Source organism: Ictidomys tridecemlineatus, chromosome 8 (assembly GCF_052094955.1).
Source record: "Ictidomys tridecemlineatus isolate mIctTri1 chromosome 8, mIctTri1.hap1, whole genome shotgun sequence".
Lineage (NCBI taxonomy): Eukaryota > Metazoa > Chordata > Mammalia > Rodentia > Sciuridae > Ictidomys > Ictidomys tridecemlineatus.
The window spans coordinates 129,182,350-129,200,853 of record NC_135484.1 but is presented as its reverse complement, the minus strand read 5'-3'; the positions used below and the strand labels follow the sequence as shown (position 1 = coordinate 129,200,853).

General features: G+C 33.3%; 1 protein-coding gene across 1 annotated transcript in view; it reads right to left on the bottom strand.

Moving 5' to 3' along the window:
* Positions 1–18,251, bottom strand: part of LOC101972175 (uncharacterized) — a 33,472-nt gene extending 15,221 nt beyond the window's left edge. The window contains 1 exon segment of the mRNA XM_078020425.1: positions 18,096–18,251. Within this exon segment, the coding sequence (XP_077876551.1) occupies positions 18,096–18,155 (60 nt within the window). The 5' untranslated portion in view covers positions 18,156–18,251.
* Between the last annotated feature and the right edge of the window lie 253 nt (positions 18,252–18,504).

The window sequence follows — 18,504 nt, the reverse complement described above, 5'->3', positions numbered from 1 at the left end:
AAACTGGGAATGCCCTAAACCCAAATTATCTTAAACATGAATACTTCTTAAAGCCTGCAGGATACACCCTAATCCTAGATCCACCCTGGTCATTCAGTAGGGTCACCTTTCTCAAACACACATGCAATGTCACAGCAAATTTCCAAGGCAAGTCCATTTAACATGGGGTACCCTGGCAAGGAAATATCGATGCGTCATTCCTACTTGGCAATGGCCCTCAGCATCTCTGCGTCATTCCTACTTGGCAATGGCCCTCAGCAGGTAGAATTTACTTAGAGATATATATTTTATATTTCTATCCCTGTCCCTTTTATTTATTCATTTATTTATTTTTTGTTTACTATTGTGCAACCTACTGATCTTCTTTTCTTTCCCTTCCCCACTTTATAAGCTTTAGATTTCACATATCAGCAAAAACTTTCAACCTTTGGTTTTAAAGAAATGGTTTGTTTTACTTAGCATAAAATCTCCAGATTCATCCATTTCCTGGCAAATGCCATAAAGTCATTCTTCTTTATGGCTGATTCATAGTTTATTGTGTACATAAGCAATAGTTTTTTATCCTGTCATCATTGAATGGACTAATTCATCATTGAATGGTTGGTTTTATAGCTTAGCTATTGTGAATTGTGCTGCTATAAACATTAATGTGATTGTGTCAATGTAGTATGCTGATTTTATGTCCTTTGAGTATATACAGTGCAGTCGAAAAACTGGGTAACATTATGGTTCCATTTCTTTAGCAATATCCATACAGGTTATTATGTTTCACTTAGACCTCCGTACAGCTGCAAAAATTGGAATTCATCTATAACTAAGGTGAAAATAAAACATAAAAAATATTAGTAATCCACAAAATGATTAGAATTTATTATCGAATTATCCATCCCAATAAAAAGTAAAATTTAAAAACTAAAAGTAAAGAAAGTCTTAAGCAAAAGAGCAAAATTAGAGGCTATTAAAGATAAACATAACACAGAGTTACCAATATCAATGTTGATGCTTTTAAAAAGCAAATGAGCCCAGTCTAGTGATGGACAACCGTAGTTCCAGTGACTGAGGAGGATAAGAAAAAAAGGATCATAAATTCTAAGACAATACTATATATAATATTGTCTTATATATATTGTATTGAGCTACTTAGTGAGGCACTTAGAAACTCTGTCTCTAAATAAAATATAAAAAAAAAAGGACTGAGGATGTGGCTTTATTGTTAAGCACCCCTGGGTTCAATATTCAGTACAAATAAAAAAAAAAAAAAGCAGATACAATTAAAAAAGAAAGCACTAGCAAATTTGAAAATTCAACAAATAAAAATTATATCAATTGTGCAGTGTATAATTGCAAATATAGGCCTATATAATGATTTCTCATTTTATAGAAATACACTCTGGAAAATTTATCCTAAGAATCTTGTGCAATTTTCCAATTCTCTGAGTGCAATGACAGAATCTAGATGGTATAGACTAGTACATGGCAAAAATATTTGTGAGATCCATGATTGTACATAAAGTCTACTGTTTTCCAAAATACCATGATGCCACATGATTGATGTTATGAAGTAAAATCAATCAGGGTAAACCTCATAATAAAATAAATGGTAGAACTACAGAAAACACCAACAACAAAACTCTTAAAACATGCTAGGATATTGGGAAAACAGTGTAATAATAAAATGCTATTTTATCCCTTCACTCATAAAACATAACAACATATTTTGACACACTAAATGGTGAATATAAGTTATTAATAAATAATACTGAAATATTTAAGAAAGTACAAAGCTCAAAAGTTTACATAATAGGGTTCATATGGTGGTTCACACCTGAAATATCTACTATTCTGGAGTCTAAGGCATAAAGTTCAAAATTTAAGGCCAACTAAAGAAATTGAGCAAACCCCATCTAGAAATAAAATTTAAAACAGAGCTGAGCATATGCTCAGCATTAAGACACTTTGGTTGAATCCCTAATATCACAAAAGAAAATAAATAGGTTTTTTTTTCAAAATTATAGAATAGGCTTAAACTTATGAATTACAAAATATTAATACAAAAAATATATATTCATCAAATGATTACATTAAAAGGTGCAAAATTGACAAGGTAATAAAAAATCTTTCCTCACATATAATCAAACGCTTATAAGAAGAAGAAATAATACAGATTGCAAAAGAAAAACAGAAAAAGTTCTTGAAGAGTCACCTTAAAAAGGATACACCTAAGTGTTCAATAATCATAAAAACAAAATCTTTAGAAATTAGGTAACATTGAATAAAATCACATCATATAGATGAATTAAATAGCATTGATGAATATGTGGAATAAATGCATTTACAAAAGAGAAAAATAATAATTAAGCTTTTATTATCCATTTGTAGAAACTGTTTTGTAATAAAATGTATATGATACACCAACACAGGAAACAGAGACTAAAATTATAGCAACTGTACATGAGAATACAGCCATATTCTTCCAGCGGTGAAACCAAGGGGCATGGCTAAAGAGGAAGAAATAATTATTAAATTTTGTAAACTGTAAATTCTAGGAGCTAGAATTTTTGTTGATGTATTATATCCAGTTTCACAAATACTATAAAATACCATGTATGTTTTATGTTGATGTCACATGAATGTTGCATTTCATACGCAAGTATGTTTACAAAAGAAATATGCAGTATTTGAGAAAATAAAAATACAGAAAAGAACATAAAAGACTCAAATACTCAACATATTTACAAAGGATAAAACTATTATAAAAATGATCATTTTCCCAAGGTACCCTTTAATAATAACTGGTCAAAATTTTAGCATTCTTTACCTTTTGTTAAAGAAGAAATCAAAGCAAAAACTTCTAAAATTTTCCTGGAAAGATAAATGTATATAAAATTAGGCAAGAACTCTCTCATATATAAGAGCAAATGTGGGCTGGGGATGTGGCTCAAGCAGTAGTGCGCTCGCCTGGCATGCATGCAGCCCGGGTTCAATCCTTAGCACCACATACAAACAAAGATGTTGTCTGCCGAAAACTGAAAAATAAATATTAAAAAACAAAAATAAGAGCAAATGTACTAGTGATCATTACCTGACACTAATGCATGTTATAATATTACAAGAGTATACTAATTTTAACATAAAGAAATCACAATATAGAAAAGTACATAGGGCAATTCATATGTATGCAAATATCTTTTTATTGTTAATTATTATAAGTACATAAATCAAAACATATCAATAAAATATTTAATGTAAGTGAATGCCACAATCCAACCTCAAGGTAGATGTTAGAATAAAAGGCATAGATCACAAGAAGGGACTTGTGTGCAGAATGTGTGTGACATTGGTATTATACACAAGCATCCACCAAATAGCAGATATAAAGAGAGATATTTTTTTAAAAAATAAAACAAAAATAAATAAAAGCAGAATATAAATCTCCCTCCATTTATGGATACACCAAATAAGTATATACTCCTGTATTGAGTCCTTCTTAAAACTGTAAAAGAATTAGAGGCACACACATTGGAAAACTGGAAAAAAAAATATCTACCAAGAGATGAGTAGAATGCACTTGAAGATTTTCCTGATTTGAGCAATATGCAAAATTACTGGAACGAAATGCCTGAATCCAGTGTTAATATAAATAAAGGAAGATTCATTTGAATTTGAAATATATTATTTAACTCTAAATTGCCTGTAGTTTGAATGTTAATTTATCTGTACACACAGAGGAAGGAATAAGATATGCATGAGTATCAACTCCAGGGGGGAAAAATAAGTGGTTTTCTATGGCCATGCAAGATCCATGGGCTTTTTTCCATTAGACCAGAGGGGAAGAGGTGTTAAATCTTAAGGGAACCCCTTAATCCCTTAGAGGGATTTGCCAACATTCTCTAAAAATGCAAATAGCTGTTGCTGACAGTTGAACTTTTATCTAGACAGTACCAAAAAATTAACAGGGAAATACAGACCACCACTGAAATCCAAAGTAGCAGTTTAGCACTTCCTGAGCTCTCTCACCCAGCCCACTTTACTAATAACATCAGACCTAACCAATTATTTCTGTAAGTAATTTGTCCTGATATTAACTTTTTCCATACAATGGACTATAACTGAAACCTCAAAGCATTGAAAGCACTGGTAACTGTGCAGGTGCAAATCTCCCTAGATCAAAAAGGAGTGGTTTCACATTGGTGTGCAAACATTGTAATGGGCTAAAATCTCAAATATTAGTGAAGAAAAATTGTTACAATCACAGATCCCTCTTTATTTCTAAAATAGGTGCACATCAATTTTTTTTTCCAGTGAGCATAAGGCACCCTGGAATTTAAAAAGCTTGCATCAAAATTTTAGTGCACCAGCCAACTATAAGATCTTCTGCAGCTTGAGAACAGCTGTTAGAATGGTTACTCTGAAAAAGTGGAAGAGTAAGTAGTACTCCAATTATATGAATATGGAAGAAAGAAACACTGTGCTAGACTATAAAATTAGTGAAGACATTTAAAAAAAAATGGAAGTTGAGAGTTCTCTCAGTTATTTCTTTGAGAAACTAAGCTGTCTACATTTATACTGCTCTTGAACAAGAAAAGCCTCAAGTACTGGTCTGGACTTACGAGAGACATTAGATTTGCCAGATGTGGGGTCCTCATATTACATAGTTCTGAAACACAGTTCCAGGAAAATATCAGAGTAGGGAATGAGAATGCTCTCATATACATTCCACAAAAGGAAATCTGAGCATAAAGACACTCTGACAGGTTGTCTGCCTTTGGAGACACAAAAGAAGAATAAAAACACATGATTTTTCCAAGATCAAGCAATTCTTCTTTACTTTTCAATCATATAAAATGCTCATAAACAACAACAACAACAAAAAATTTTGCTTTTGATTTTTTTTCTATGGTACTGGGGATTTGAAACAGGAGCATGTTAATTCTGGCCTACGTACCCAGCAATGTTTTAAAATTTTGAGACAGGTTTTTCTAATTGTCTAATTGGTCTACCTAAGTTCCTGATGCTTACCTTGAAACTGAAATATTACTGACTTAGGCACTTGAGTCTCTGAAATTAATATGCATGCATCATTGCACTCAGAGAGAAAAAAATACTTTAAAGTCTCATCCAGTTTTTGGTATAACAATTGAAAATACCATGTTCATTTGAAATATAAGATGGGTAAAGTAACTGATAATACTGCAAAAATGTAACTGATAATACTGAGAAAGGGGGAAGTTGTCATTGAACAGGAAGCTAAAGTTTTATATATAAATACAACTCACAATACTGGTGCACAAATTTTAAAATCACACTCAGCAACTGTCTGAAGATAAAAAAAAAAAAAAAAAAAAAAAACCTACCAGGTATGTAGCTAAGTGGTACAGTACCTCTGGCTCAATCCACAATACCACAATCTCCAAAAAGAAGGAGAATGAATTCAGGAGGAAAGAAAAACTGAGATACCTATAGAGTATCTCACCCCTCTCCTGGAGGAAAAAATACATGGAGTTGTGATTGTGATGATCTCCCCACTCCAGAATCCACAACACAATCTGAGAAGATTCGGAAATATTGCCACAAATGTTCTCACATAGAATTTAAGGTAGGGATGAAGATATTCTATAGGATACATAGGACTTCTGGGTCTACTGTTAATATATGGTCCAGTTGACTGGCCAGTGGAGACTCATAGTTGATCTTTCTCAGAAGATGCAGGACTGCAGAAACCAAAGATTACACCAGGGATTCTAGTCCACCATTGCCAGTTCCCACCATAGTCAGTGCAGCCAGTTTCAACCAGATTCACCATCCAGTCTCAGTATTTCACTGCACACTCATCATTTACTGTATTTTTAGGAACCACATGTCCTCTCTATAAATCACAAAGTACTTATACAGGAGAAAAAAATCAGGTGCACTGAACATAAGTGAGGGAGCCTAGAAATGGATACCCACTCTGGCAGACTTTACACTAGATGGTCAAAACTTGCTTCTCTTTACTGAAATGTGTAGATTGAACAATACTTATATAAGGGCTCTCAATTGGACACAACTTATGTCTTAATATGCTCAATCTGAGCTTAGTGAGTTTTTTGAGAGACAGGACATAACCTTAAATCTAGAAATAAATGGTGTCACAATTGTAGGATCTTGTTTGTACATTTATTTATTTATTTATTTATTTATTTATTTATTTATTTATTTATTTATTTTGAGGCTCTGGAAATTGAAATTTAGATCCTCAGGCTGCAGCAAATTTAAGGCAAGGTATCCTTGGAGAAGTAAAATCTAGCCAACCCAGAAAAGTATTTGCATTTAAAGTTGCATATGAGGCCTTTTTAATTTGTAGATTATACATGTAAATACATTTTTTATGAATGCAAATAATACAGTGACAATCCCATAAAATTTTAGTTCACTTCTCTTGTATGGAAACAGATTGAACATTAAAATTATATGAGGTGGAAAGATAATTATTTTTTAGAATTCATATAAAAATAGTAAAAATTGAATTTTATAGTATAACCCAAAATTTCCACTATGTGAAAATTACCATTATGTATTTAAAATATTACTAATAAAGTATATGTATTTTTGGAACAGCACCCTCAAAAATTATGTCAAGACTACAGAAAATCTCAGTTCACAGAACCATATTTGAGAGCTATGCTTGTCCTGAGTTCAGGAAGATGAAGGATATGATCACTTCTTTTTATACTACAGGTGAAAGATACATTTTTTTTAAACCAATATTTCTCCTGAGATATAAACTAGAGAGAAACTGCCCTGATTGACAGCAAGGAGATTTAACCAGAAAGTGTATGGGGTGTGTGTGTGTGTGTGTGTGTGTGTGTGTGTGTGTGTGTGTGTGTATTTTCCCAGATCCAAAGATTTGAGTTTATTATTTAAATTGATTAATGGTATATTTCTTATTTTATGACATGGCCTTAGACCCAAAGGCCTGTCTATAACATTTTCTTTTCTTAAGGGTTGGAGAATATCACGTTAAGGCAAGTAAGCCAATCCCCCTAAACCAAAGACCTAATGTTTTCTCTGCTAAGTTGATGGTGATCCACAACGAGGGAAGTGAAAGGTAGCATGAAAGAAATGAAGAAACTTTGAATAAGACAAAGTGGAGGGAGGTGATGGGAGATGGTATAGAGTTAGGTAAGATGGTGGAATGAGATGAAAATCTTGTTGCACACAAAGTAGAGTTACATGGGTTTTGTAACTATACTTTCTGTACAACAAGAGAAATAAAATTTTGTGCTCCATTTGTGTACTATGAAGTGAAATGCATTCTGCTCTATTAGCAACTTAGAACAAATTAATAAATTGATTTTTAAAAATTCAGGAAAGAGTCTTGCCTTTCCCTAGATCTATATATAAACATATGTGCATATATATATGTGTATGTGTATATATATATATGCATATATTTTATATATAACATGCACATATTTAATGTATATAATTTATGAACATTTTTTCATATTTTTATTGATTTTTTTAAAATAAATGACAACAGAAGCATTACAATTTTTATTCCATGTATAGAACACAATTTTTCATATCTCTGGTTGCATATAAAGTATGGTGATACAAATTTGTGTCTTCGTACATGTACTTTTGATGATGGTCTCTATCACATTCCACCATTCTTGCTAATCCCCTGCCCTCTTTCTTTTCCTCCCACTCCTCTTCTTTATTGAGAATCCATCTATTTTTCTCATGCTTTCCTTCCCTACCCCATTATGAATCAGCTCCTTATATTTGACATTTTTTTTGAATTGGCTAACATCACTTAGCATAATCTTCTCCAATGCTATCCATTTACCTGCAAATGCCAGATACTATTATATACCTAGAAGACTCAAAAAGCTTTACCAGAAAATTTCTAAACTAGTAAATAAATTTAGCAAAGTAGCAGGGTATAAAATTAACAGCCATAAATCAAAGGCATTTCTGTATATCAGTGAAAATCTTCTGATAAAGAAATGAAGAAAACTACCCCATTTACAATAGTTTCAAAAAACCCCAAAAAGATACTTGGGAATCAGCTTAATGAAAGAGGTGAAGGGTCTATACAGGGAAACTACAGAACCCTAAAGAAAAAAATCAAAAAAGACCTTAGAAGATGGAAAGATCTACTTTGCTCATGAATAGGCACAATTAATATTATCAAAATGACAATGCTATCAAAAGCACTATACAGATTTACTGCAATTCTGATCAAAATCCTAATGGCATTCCTCATAGAAATATAAAAAGCAATCATGAAATTTATCTGGAAAAATAAGAGACCAAGAATAGCTAAGGCAATCCTTAGCAGAAAGATTGATGCAGGTGGCATCACTATACCAGACCTTAAACTATACTACAGAGCAACGGCAACAAAAACAGCATTGCATTTGAAAAAAAAAAAAAAGACTGCAGACGAATGGTACAGAATAGAGGTCACAGAGACTTACCCACAAAATTATAATTATTATATAATAGACAAAGGTGTCAAAACATGCACTGGAGAAAAGATAGCCTCTTCAACAAACCACTATCTCTCGCCATGCACAAAACTCAACTCCAAGTGTATCAAGAACCTAGGAATTAAACCAGATATTCTATGTCTAATGGTATTGAACACAGGCTCTAATCTTCATCATGTGGGATTAGGCCCCAATTTCTATAATAAGACACTGATAGCACAAGAATTAAAACAAATAATCAATAAATGAAATAGAATCAAACTAAAAAGTTTATTCTCAGCAAAAGAAACAATCTTTGAGGTGAAGACAGAGCCTACATTTTAGGAGGAATATTTTACTTCTCACACATCAGATAGAGCACTAATCTCCAAGGTACATAAAGAAAACAAAAAACTAAGCAAATAATAATAATGATGATGATGATGATGATAATAACTCAATTGAGAAATGGGCCAAGGATCTGAACAGAGAAGAGAATATACAATCAATCAACATTTTTTTTTAATATATCTGATTGGTTATGGTCCTCCATTTTCAGGACCAAGAACAGTTCTGGTTCAGTTTCTAAGGAAGGGAGACACAAGCAAGAGATATTCTCAACTCTTCTTTATAAATTATCAAATAGAATTATCTATGTCATATTCTAACATAGCTGGACATGGGAAATATAGGTTTGGAGCTGAGAACATTTTTATTAGAAACACAGTATAAAAAAAAAAGAAAAAAAAACATAATTATTTGTACCAATCTGTTCAAATGAATCCCCATCTTGTACTAACCAATCACCCTTAACCCAACTTGTTCCCACCAGTGAAAATGCTAATCATGTTTTAGAGTTGTTTATGATTTTCCCAAGGTGTGTGATGATTTGCTAAGAGATGTTATGATGTATGTGGGGTACCTGCCTTCCCCAAAGAGTGTATAAAACTACTGCAAACCCCGGGCTCAGGGCCTCTTAGTCACAATAAACACAATAAACACCTATTTGCTGCATACATCTATCTTGGTCTCTGGTTGTCTTTTGGGGGTACTGCATTTGAGCATAACAGTCTCTCCTGAAACCCATGGGAAAAGAAGACAGCACTCCAGTTCTCTAGGACTGCAGTTTTATAGCACAAAAATTTGCAAAATGGGGGTGTTTGAGACCTTACATGGACAACAGGATTTTGACAAGCATAATACAAAGGCATGTAGTAGGTTAATGGTCTAAATGGTTCAGCACTTAGGGAGTAAGTTTAGATCACTACATCAGAATTTATGATGCACCACTAAAGTTTCAGAGTGAGTTGTTATTCGGTCAGGGAAAGCCAGAATTTATGAGTCATCACTAAAGTTTCAGGGAGGGTTGTTATCTCATGAGGGAAAACAAGACATGGGTGAGTTCAAGGCTCTGGCAGGCATTTCAAGCAAGTTTACAAATCACAGCAATTTATAATGAAGCAGAAATTAACTTTTCATGCCTTTGTGATGAGATGGCTTCCAATCTTAAGAGGAAATTAGGCTGGATTTTTCACTTGCTATAGCCATAGCATTTAAAGTATATGTTTCATACTTTAACAAGCATGAGCATTAAATTATTAATATTAATTATTACCAATTTTTTAAAAGACTGAGTAAAACAGGAACTAAGCTATTTGTTATTAAATGCATAAAATTTTGATTAATATATTGATAATATAAACGTGGAAAATTTTGACAATGTTAAAAAGACATTTAATATAAAGGCTTCAATACTATAAGTCCCTCATGTTCAGTGGGTCAGTCATTCAATGATTTTTTCATTTTTTTAGGTCATTTTAAATTACACTTCTGCAAATGTTTGTTAAGTATACAAATTTAAGATTTTGTATTTTGTAAAGTAGAAAAAATGGCAGATTTGAGCTCCTGTCAGAATTTTGAAACTTATAAGCCATGTGGGGCATCTTAGTACTTTTTTTTTTCATATTTGCACACAGTCCAATTCTAGAGAGGAATGAGTTGGAGATATAGTCTACTGTCCTGAGTAAAAGAGAAGTTGCCTTAGGCTATTTCTAAATCTTTTAACTTTTCTAACTTTTCAGAATTTTTTGTAATTTAAAAAAAATTATTTATTTTAAGAAGTGAATTGTTTTAAATTAATTATTTACCTTTCCTATATTATTTTTCACTTTCTTTGATTTTTTTAGAAGAACTAACAAAACAGAATTCCAAATGTTCCATGTAAATTTAAAGGTATGTGTCTAATGATCAAGATAGAAAGCAGAACAGAATTCCAAAAGTGTTCCATGTAAATTTAAAGGTATGTGTCTAATGATCAAGATAGAAAGCAGAAGCAAAACATCATCTAGTTTGATGATTCTGCCTCAAACTAGAGAATTACTTATTTATTTCTGCCATTATTCACTAGGTTCCTGAGGTTGCAGAAATCACCAAACAACAAAGAGAAAAGTCTCATAAGTTTGTTTTTCACAACCAATTCAAGCTAAAATACACTAGAATCAGTGTAGTTTAAGACCAAACTGTGTTTCTAAATAATAAAAATAATGTGTGTACATAAATATATAAATAAATATAAAATAAAATATAATATTAGGTAGATTTTTTTCCTGAATAATCATCTTGTACATATTTCCCTTTAGACACAGTTCTGGGAACAAAGTGTCACAAATAAGACATGGTTCCTACATTGCTACACAGAGTAATTAAGGCACATACTAAGAGCTTGGTATAAAACTTGGCACAGAGACGTAAATAACTAGAGAACACTATAAAAAATTATACCTAAATGCTAAGCAGTAAATTCATAGTCTTTAAGTACATGAAGAGACAAGTTATCATAGCAAATTTTATAACTCAGTTGCTGCTAATATACAGAGATAAACATATTTATTAAGAGATGGTTTTATGCAGATTTTTAGTTTAAAAAGGGAAAGATCAAATAATGTAGGTGATTTAAACATGAGTAATAATATTTTTCTGCATTCAGTACCTTTTTTACAGATATATGAATTATAATTAATTCCAAACAGTAAAATGCAGAAATAGTGTAAAGATTATTCACTATGAGTAAAACTACTTAAAAAGAGAACCAAAACTTCCATTTCTGTCCAAATTTTTATTCCCTGACAAAAAGACTGCTTCTTTTGAACCATTTCTGTAGATATGATTTATTGTAATAAATATTTTGGTGATTTTTTTCACATATTATTTAATATTTATACTTCACATTTTATCTTTTTTTCCTATTTTACTACCTATATTCTGAAAGAAAAAAATTTCTAACTCCTAAACTCCCTTGATATTTGAGCTATCTTTTAATTTTTAAGCTTATATTATTTCTTTAATGACTACTGTGCTTTCAGGAAAGAATGACTATTATTATGCACCTGGCTCATTTACAGGAGTTTTGTTGTGTTCTTTGGTTTTATTTACAGTGAAGTTAAAAAAAAGGTTAATGTTAAACCAAAACACAAATAAAAGACCACCAACTCAAATTTTAAATCAAATTAAATCAAGATTGTATTGTGCACACAAAAGCTGGCCAGGACTGTCTCTTACAAGATCCCATGCTAGAGATCATCCCCCTGATCTTCAGAATAAAGTTTTTACAGCACAAAAGGTTACAAAGGAGGTGGGTGTCTAAGGTCCTTACAGCTAACAAGATTTTGACAATCATAATACAAAGGCAGATAGCTGGTTAAGGATCTACAAGGCTAACATTTCAAGGGAGGGAATAAATTCAGCTCCAGACATTAGAATTTATGAGCTGCCACTGAGATTTAGAGAGAATTGTATTTTGGTCAGTGGGAGCCAGGATTTATGAGGCACCAGTAAGGTTTTAGAGAGGGTTGATATCTGGTAAGGGATAGCCAGGCATAGGTGAATTCAAAACACAGGTAGAAATTGCAAGCAAGTTTAAAACATCAAAATATTGTCAGGCCAAAGAGAAATTTTAGTTTTCTTACAGAAAACAGAAATAAATTTTTTACCTCTGAAAGCTCTAAGATTTTTTTTTTTTTTTGTATTTTCTCACATCTAATGGCTTCTGGCATTCCTTGGTTTGTGACCATAAATGCTTCTCTTCTGTGTTTATGGGGCTTCCAAAACATAAAATATAGATAAACCCTTCTCATAGGGAAGGTGTTTCTAACATAGCAAGAAACTACCCTTTAACCCACAGGGTCTGACAACCATATTATAGGATATAAAAGACCTCCAATATCCTTGTTCTCCCTACCATTGTTTGCAAAGATTGACAAAAGTCAATTCATTGCACAGAACGAGTGAGGTGAGTCTCTGCTCTGCAGTCCAGAACATGTGGTAAAAGAGCCCCAAAGTGAGTTTAGGACAGGGCTTTACATGACATAGCTGACAAAATCCTAAAAACAAGAGAAAACATAAATTCAGAGAGAACCATACCCACATAATCTCATTTGACAGAATTAAATTTATAAGAAGAACAGAGGACAGAGGCAAATCTAAAGGGATTTAACTATATTTTCTTTTTCTAAATTGCTATTAATATCTCCCACAATTATAGAGTTCTGAATCCCTCAGTTACTCCTTTATCATTACCTTCAACATACAATGCATGAGGCACACTGAATTTACTCTGATACTCATGTATTTATCACTTATTTTTTCAATAGAAATGCATATGTATATGAATATATTTTCCCACATTTCCAAGATTCTACCCTGAAAATTTCTGTGATATCACTTCCCTGAAATGCATTTTCATTATTTCATGTCAGTTCATCTAAGTATTCCATATCATGTGTTGGAAAAGATGAGACAACTCTAAGGTCCTTCTTATTTGACTATTTATAAACTATAATTAAAGGTCAATCTTAGTACCTCCACAGAACTTAAGTCTCATTCACCTTTCTCATTCATAGTGCTTTATTATTTAAGTAGGTAGTAGAAATTTTATTTTGAAGAAGAGTAAATGATTTAAAGCCATTCAGTGTACTTTAGAGGATTCCAAAAACCTACATTTGTAGTTCTTAAACAACCTTATCACTGAAAGATCTGGATTACACTCCAGGTTGGACACTGATACTATGCTTCCATGGGAAATGGTTTCTTGGTTGTAAATATTGTCCTTTCCCTTTCCCCTATAGTCTTGAAAATGTGTGAATTGTAAACTTTTAGAATCATTATTTTCAACTCATTTAGCATGGAACCATTTGATAATAGGAGGCATCTACATTCTGAAAAAAAGAAGACCCTTTACCAAGCCCTAAAGAAGTGATAAAATAATCTCTGGAAAAAAAATAACAGTCATCCATTAGATTATTTTTTAAAAAATACTAAGAATAAGTTTAGTTAGTAATACATTACTGTACTAGGAAAAGTGATATAAATGCAATTTTTAAAGTTGTTTCTGACTACTACAAAAAGAGTATAAAAAGCTGGGTACATGGACTGGAGTTGTGTCTCAGCGGTAGACTACTTTGCAAGCATGTGCAAAGCACTGAGTTTGATTCTCAGCAATACATATAAAGAAATCTTTAATTTGGTTTTATTTTTTAAATACATGACAGCTGAATGCATCACAATTCTTATTGCACATATAGAACAATTTTTCATATGTATGTTCACATCATAAGTATGTTCACATCAATTCCTATCTTCATATATGTACTTTAGATAATAATGTCTATCACATTCCACAATCCTTGCTAATCTTTACAAAACACTCCTACATTGGCTACTTCACATATACTTGCCTCAGGGATTTAATGCATTAATCAAATAAATTTTCTGCAGCCTATGCAGAAAATGTTGGAATGGTTATTATAAAAATCTAAAATTGTCATGTATGGTGGCATATGCCTGAAATTCTAGAAGCTATGAAAAATGATGCAGGAGAATTGTTAGTTCAAAGACAGCCTCATTAACATAACAAGGCTACAATCAACTTAGTGAGAGCCTGTCTCAAAATATAATATAAAAAGTAATGTGGATGTGTCTCAGTGGTATGTACCCCTGGATTCAATATTCAGCACCAAACCAAACAAAACCAAGTAAATATCTCATAATTAATAGGGGTTCCAGGGTACACAAATACTTAAAAATATTGATGACAATATAAAACCAATAAATATATTTTTTATAAAAGTGTTAAGGTTCTTTAAAAGCCCAAAATAAAAATGCCACATAATCCACTAGTCATAATTTGGGATAGCAGTGCAAAATTCTACATGCCTGAACTCCTAGTGGCTTAGGAGGATAAGAGGTAGAAAACTAGGGGTTTATTCTCAAGTTAAAGTCCAGCCTCAAGAACTTGGCAAGGTCCTAAGAAACTCAGTGAAACCCTCTCTCAAAAATAAATAAATAAATAAAAGTGTTGGAGATTGGGTATGTAGCACAATGGTAAAATGCCCTGGGGTTAATCTCCAGTATTTAAATAAATAAAAAGATATAAATAATAATTCTTGGTTAAAAAAAAAAAAAGTCACACAATCCACTAATAACAACTTTGGATATATATATAAAGGAATTTGAATCCTTTTGCTAAAGATATTGCCACGTGTCTATTTTTATTGTATCTTTATTCACAGTATCTAATAAAAGGAAACAAATGAAGTACCTTTTAGATAGAAAGTATATTAGAAATGCCTTCCAGCTGCAAAGCATCCAATTAGTCCATCCCTTCAGAAGCTACACACTTAAAATTCAAACTGGTCCCTAGAAGGCAAGACTCAGAGAGTGGTGGTTTCTAAATATTCCAAAAAAAATGGAATCTCTGGAAACCTTGTTTCAGATATTCTAAAACTCAGAACTAGGTCATATGGGAGGTCAGAATGAGAACACAACATATAGTAGATTCTTTAAGGGGAATCTTAACTCAGATACTGTCATAATTGAAAGAAGTGTTAGAGATAAAAAATAGATTCTGTTTCACTGATTTCTGAGTTATGGATTCAAATCAAACATATATAGAAAAAAGTTAAGGCTACTGGTTAAAATCTATATAAAACAGGTATTAAAAATGTTCCAGGGGCTGGGTGTGTTGGTGCAAGCCTGTAATCCCAGTTGCTGAAAAGGCTGAGGAAGATGTATCAAAAGTTCAAAGCCAGCCTTAGCAAAAATGAGGTGCTAAGAAACTCAGTGAGATCTTGTCTCTAAATAAAGTCAAAAAAAAAAAAAAAGAAAGAAAGAAAGAAAGAAAGAAAGCAAACAAACAAACAAACAAAAAACCCTGGGGGTGTGTCTTAGTAGTCAAGTGTTCCTGAGTTCAATCTCCAATATCCCCCATAAAAAATGTTCCAGGGGGCTGGGGCTGGGGCTGGGGCTCAGTGGTAGCTCATTTGTCTGACACATGTGAGGCTCAGTGGTAGCTCACTTGTCTGACACATGTGAGGCACAGCTCCACATATAAGTAAATAAAATATAGGTTTTTCAACAACTAAGAGAATATATATATATATATATATATATATATATATATATATATTTTTTTTTTTTTTTTAAATAATGTATGGAGTTATTGACATGGACTTTGATCTAATTTGCTGTGTATTTTAGCCCATAAGATTGAAATTGGCCAGGCATGGTGGTGCATGCTTGTAATATCAGCTGTTTACAAGAACATAAGGAACATGAATTCAAAACTAGTCTCAGCAATGGTGAGGCACTAAGCAACTCAAACCCTGTCTCTTAAGTAAAATACAAAATAAGGGTAGGAATGTAGCTCAGTGGTAGAGTCCCTGGTTTCTCCGCTCTGAAAAAAAAATGAGGCTGAGTAAATAGCTCAGCTTCTAGAGTGCTTGCCTTCTAGATTGCTGAAAAGGCTGAGGAAGATGTATCAAAAGGAGATACAATCCCCAGGAGAGAGAGAGAGAGAGAGAGAGAGAGAGAGAGAGAGAGAGAGAGAGAGATTGAACTTACATGTAATTTAAATTCAAGTTAGTCCCACTTTTATTTTTCCTGCCACACCAGGCAGGAAAAGAGTTTCCTAAAATGTTTGGAGTGTTTCTGTGGGTTATTTATTTATTTATTTATTTTTATGTGGTGCTGAGGATCCAACCCAGGACCTTTCACATGCTAGGTGAGTGCTCTATAGCTCAGCCACAACCCCAGACCCTTCTGTGGGTTATTTTAATAAAATGGTCTGGCCATAAATAAGTAAACAAACAAATACATTAATAAATAAATAAAACATCAATTGATGACCCATTACAGCTTTTAAAATTTATTAATTGGGACACATAAACCTCATTTAGGAGAGATTCATTCTTTTAATGTCACCTAATTTTATTCTGCTTCTCATGATGTGAAAATCTCAGAATGATAAATTAAACTCTTTTAAAAATGCCCTTCATTTCTTGTAGAAAAACATAAATGCATCTAATTGAAATAAAACATGAAAAAATAATGATTGATAATGCTGAAAGTGGAGTTTTGAGATGAAGCAAAATTTCTCAGTTTGCCAATTGCATCTGGGTGCTTGTCTCACAAATTTTGAAGAAAAAAAAATCTAAGAAATAGAATTCCCACTATGTGATATGAGTAATGATACCAGAAAAGAAAAAAAAAAAAAAAAAAAAAAAACCTCATCTTGATGTGCCATCTTAGAAGTTTACTAATGGTTTTGGGCAGAATGCATTTAGAATAGGCTTTGGAAAAGGCATCCTGACTACCACAGGGGTTCACTTTCATTCTTTCTGTGACCAATTCTTTTATCTTCAAATTCAATCAGGAATCACCCCTGGGACAAAGGACTTTGTTGAATTGTTCCCACAAGTGGGCTTCAAGGTCTTTCACATTTGAAATAGGACTTAATGGTGCTCATTAACATATCTTTCAGTTAGCAGCCAGGTGTGTTTGAGTGAGACCCATTATCCACATTACATGGTTTATTATACTATCTATTCTATTTTATACTTATTCACTGTGAACCGAGAATCCTAGTTTTGGATGTGTGAACAGAGAGCTAGAAAACTAGGGGTTTATTCTGAGACCTATGGAGAGCTAAACTGAAGTTCTGGATTTCAGATGTCTGTTCTGGATTTGAGATACTGCTTCCCCTACATTTAAAAATCTCAGGACTCATGAAGAGAATGAGTTAAAAGCCAGCATCATCAAATTTGTGAGGCCCTAAGAAATTCAAAGGGACCTTGTCTCTAAATAAAAATATTTTAAAAAGGGGTGGGAATGTGAATCAGTGAATGAACACCTCTGAGTTGAATTTATGCTACCAAAAAGATAACAACACACAAACAAACAAGCCCTTATGAGTAACAAGCCCTAAAATCAACAGCCTATCTCATGCATGAGTACAAAAAATAAATTTGGGGTCCTCTCCTGATAATTATCTCAGTCTTCACTATGCAATCTAGAGTCATGCTGGACTCATGGGACATGGAAGCCCACAAAGGGCTTTAGAAAGAAGCTGAAAACACCATACAATTATGGAACAAAATGCCCAGGTTTTCAACTGCTGATGTAAGCCTCACTAGACTAGTAAGAGGGAGGTGAAGGCTAGGCTACCACAGAGAGACCCTCTGGCCACAAGACTCTAGAGAGGACCAGGAGAAGTCTCTAGCCATGACTGCCAGTTTCCACCATTGCCACTCCTGTCAGCCTTAAGCCACCTTCCTCCGCAGTCTCAAAATAACAAGGCACACTTACCACTTCCTGGCTTTCAGGGTTCTCAGCGGTCTCCCTGTGGTTTGTTTTCAGCTTCTCCATAGCACAGAAACCTGGGCTCCAGATGCAGGACAGAAAGCCTAAAAAAGATTGAAAAAATGGCCGCTCCGGACGCGAAGGGAATGGAAGTTCGTGGAAGCCCACCCCCTCATCACCGGCTGCACCAGGATTGGACAGTTCTCGCCTAAGAGACTGATTGGCCAAGGCTTCAGGCACTGCTTCCAACCTCAGCCAAGTGGGCGCAGAATCAAAGTCTGAATGACAGGCTGCTCCATTGTCACTATTAAAAGACGACAAAACAAGCACTTGGGGTGTGGCTCAGGTGGTAATGCGCTCGCCTGGCATGCGTGAGACCCGGGTTCGATCCTTGCTGAGACCTACAAATAAAGGT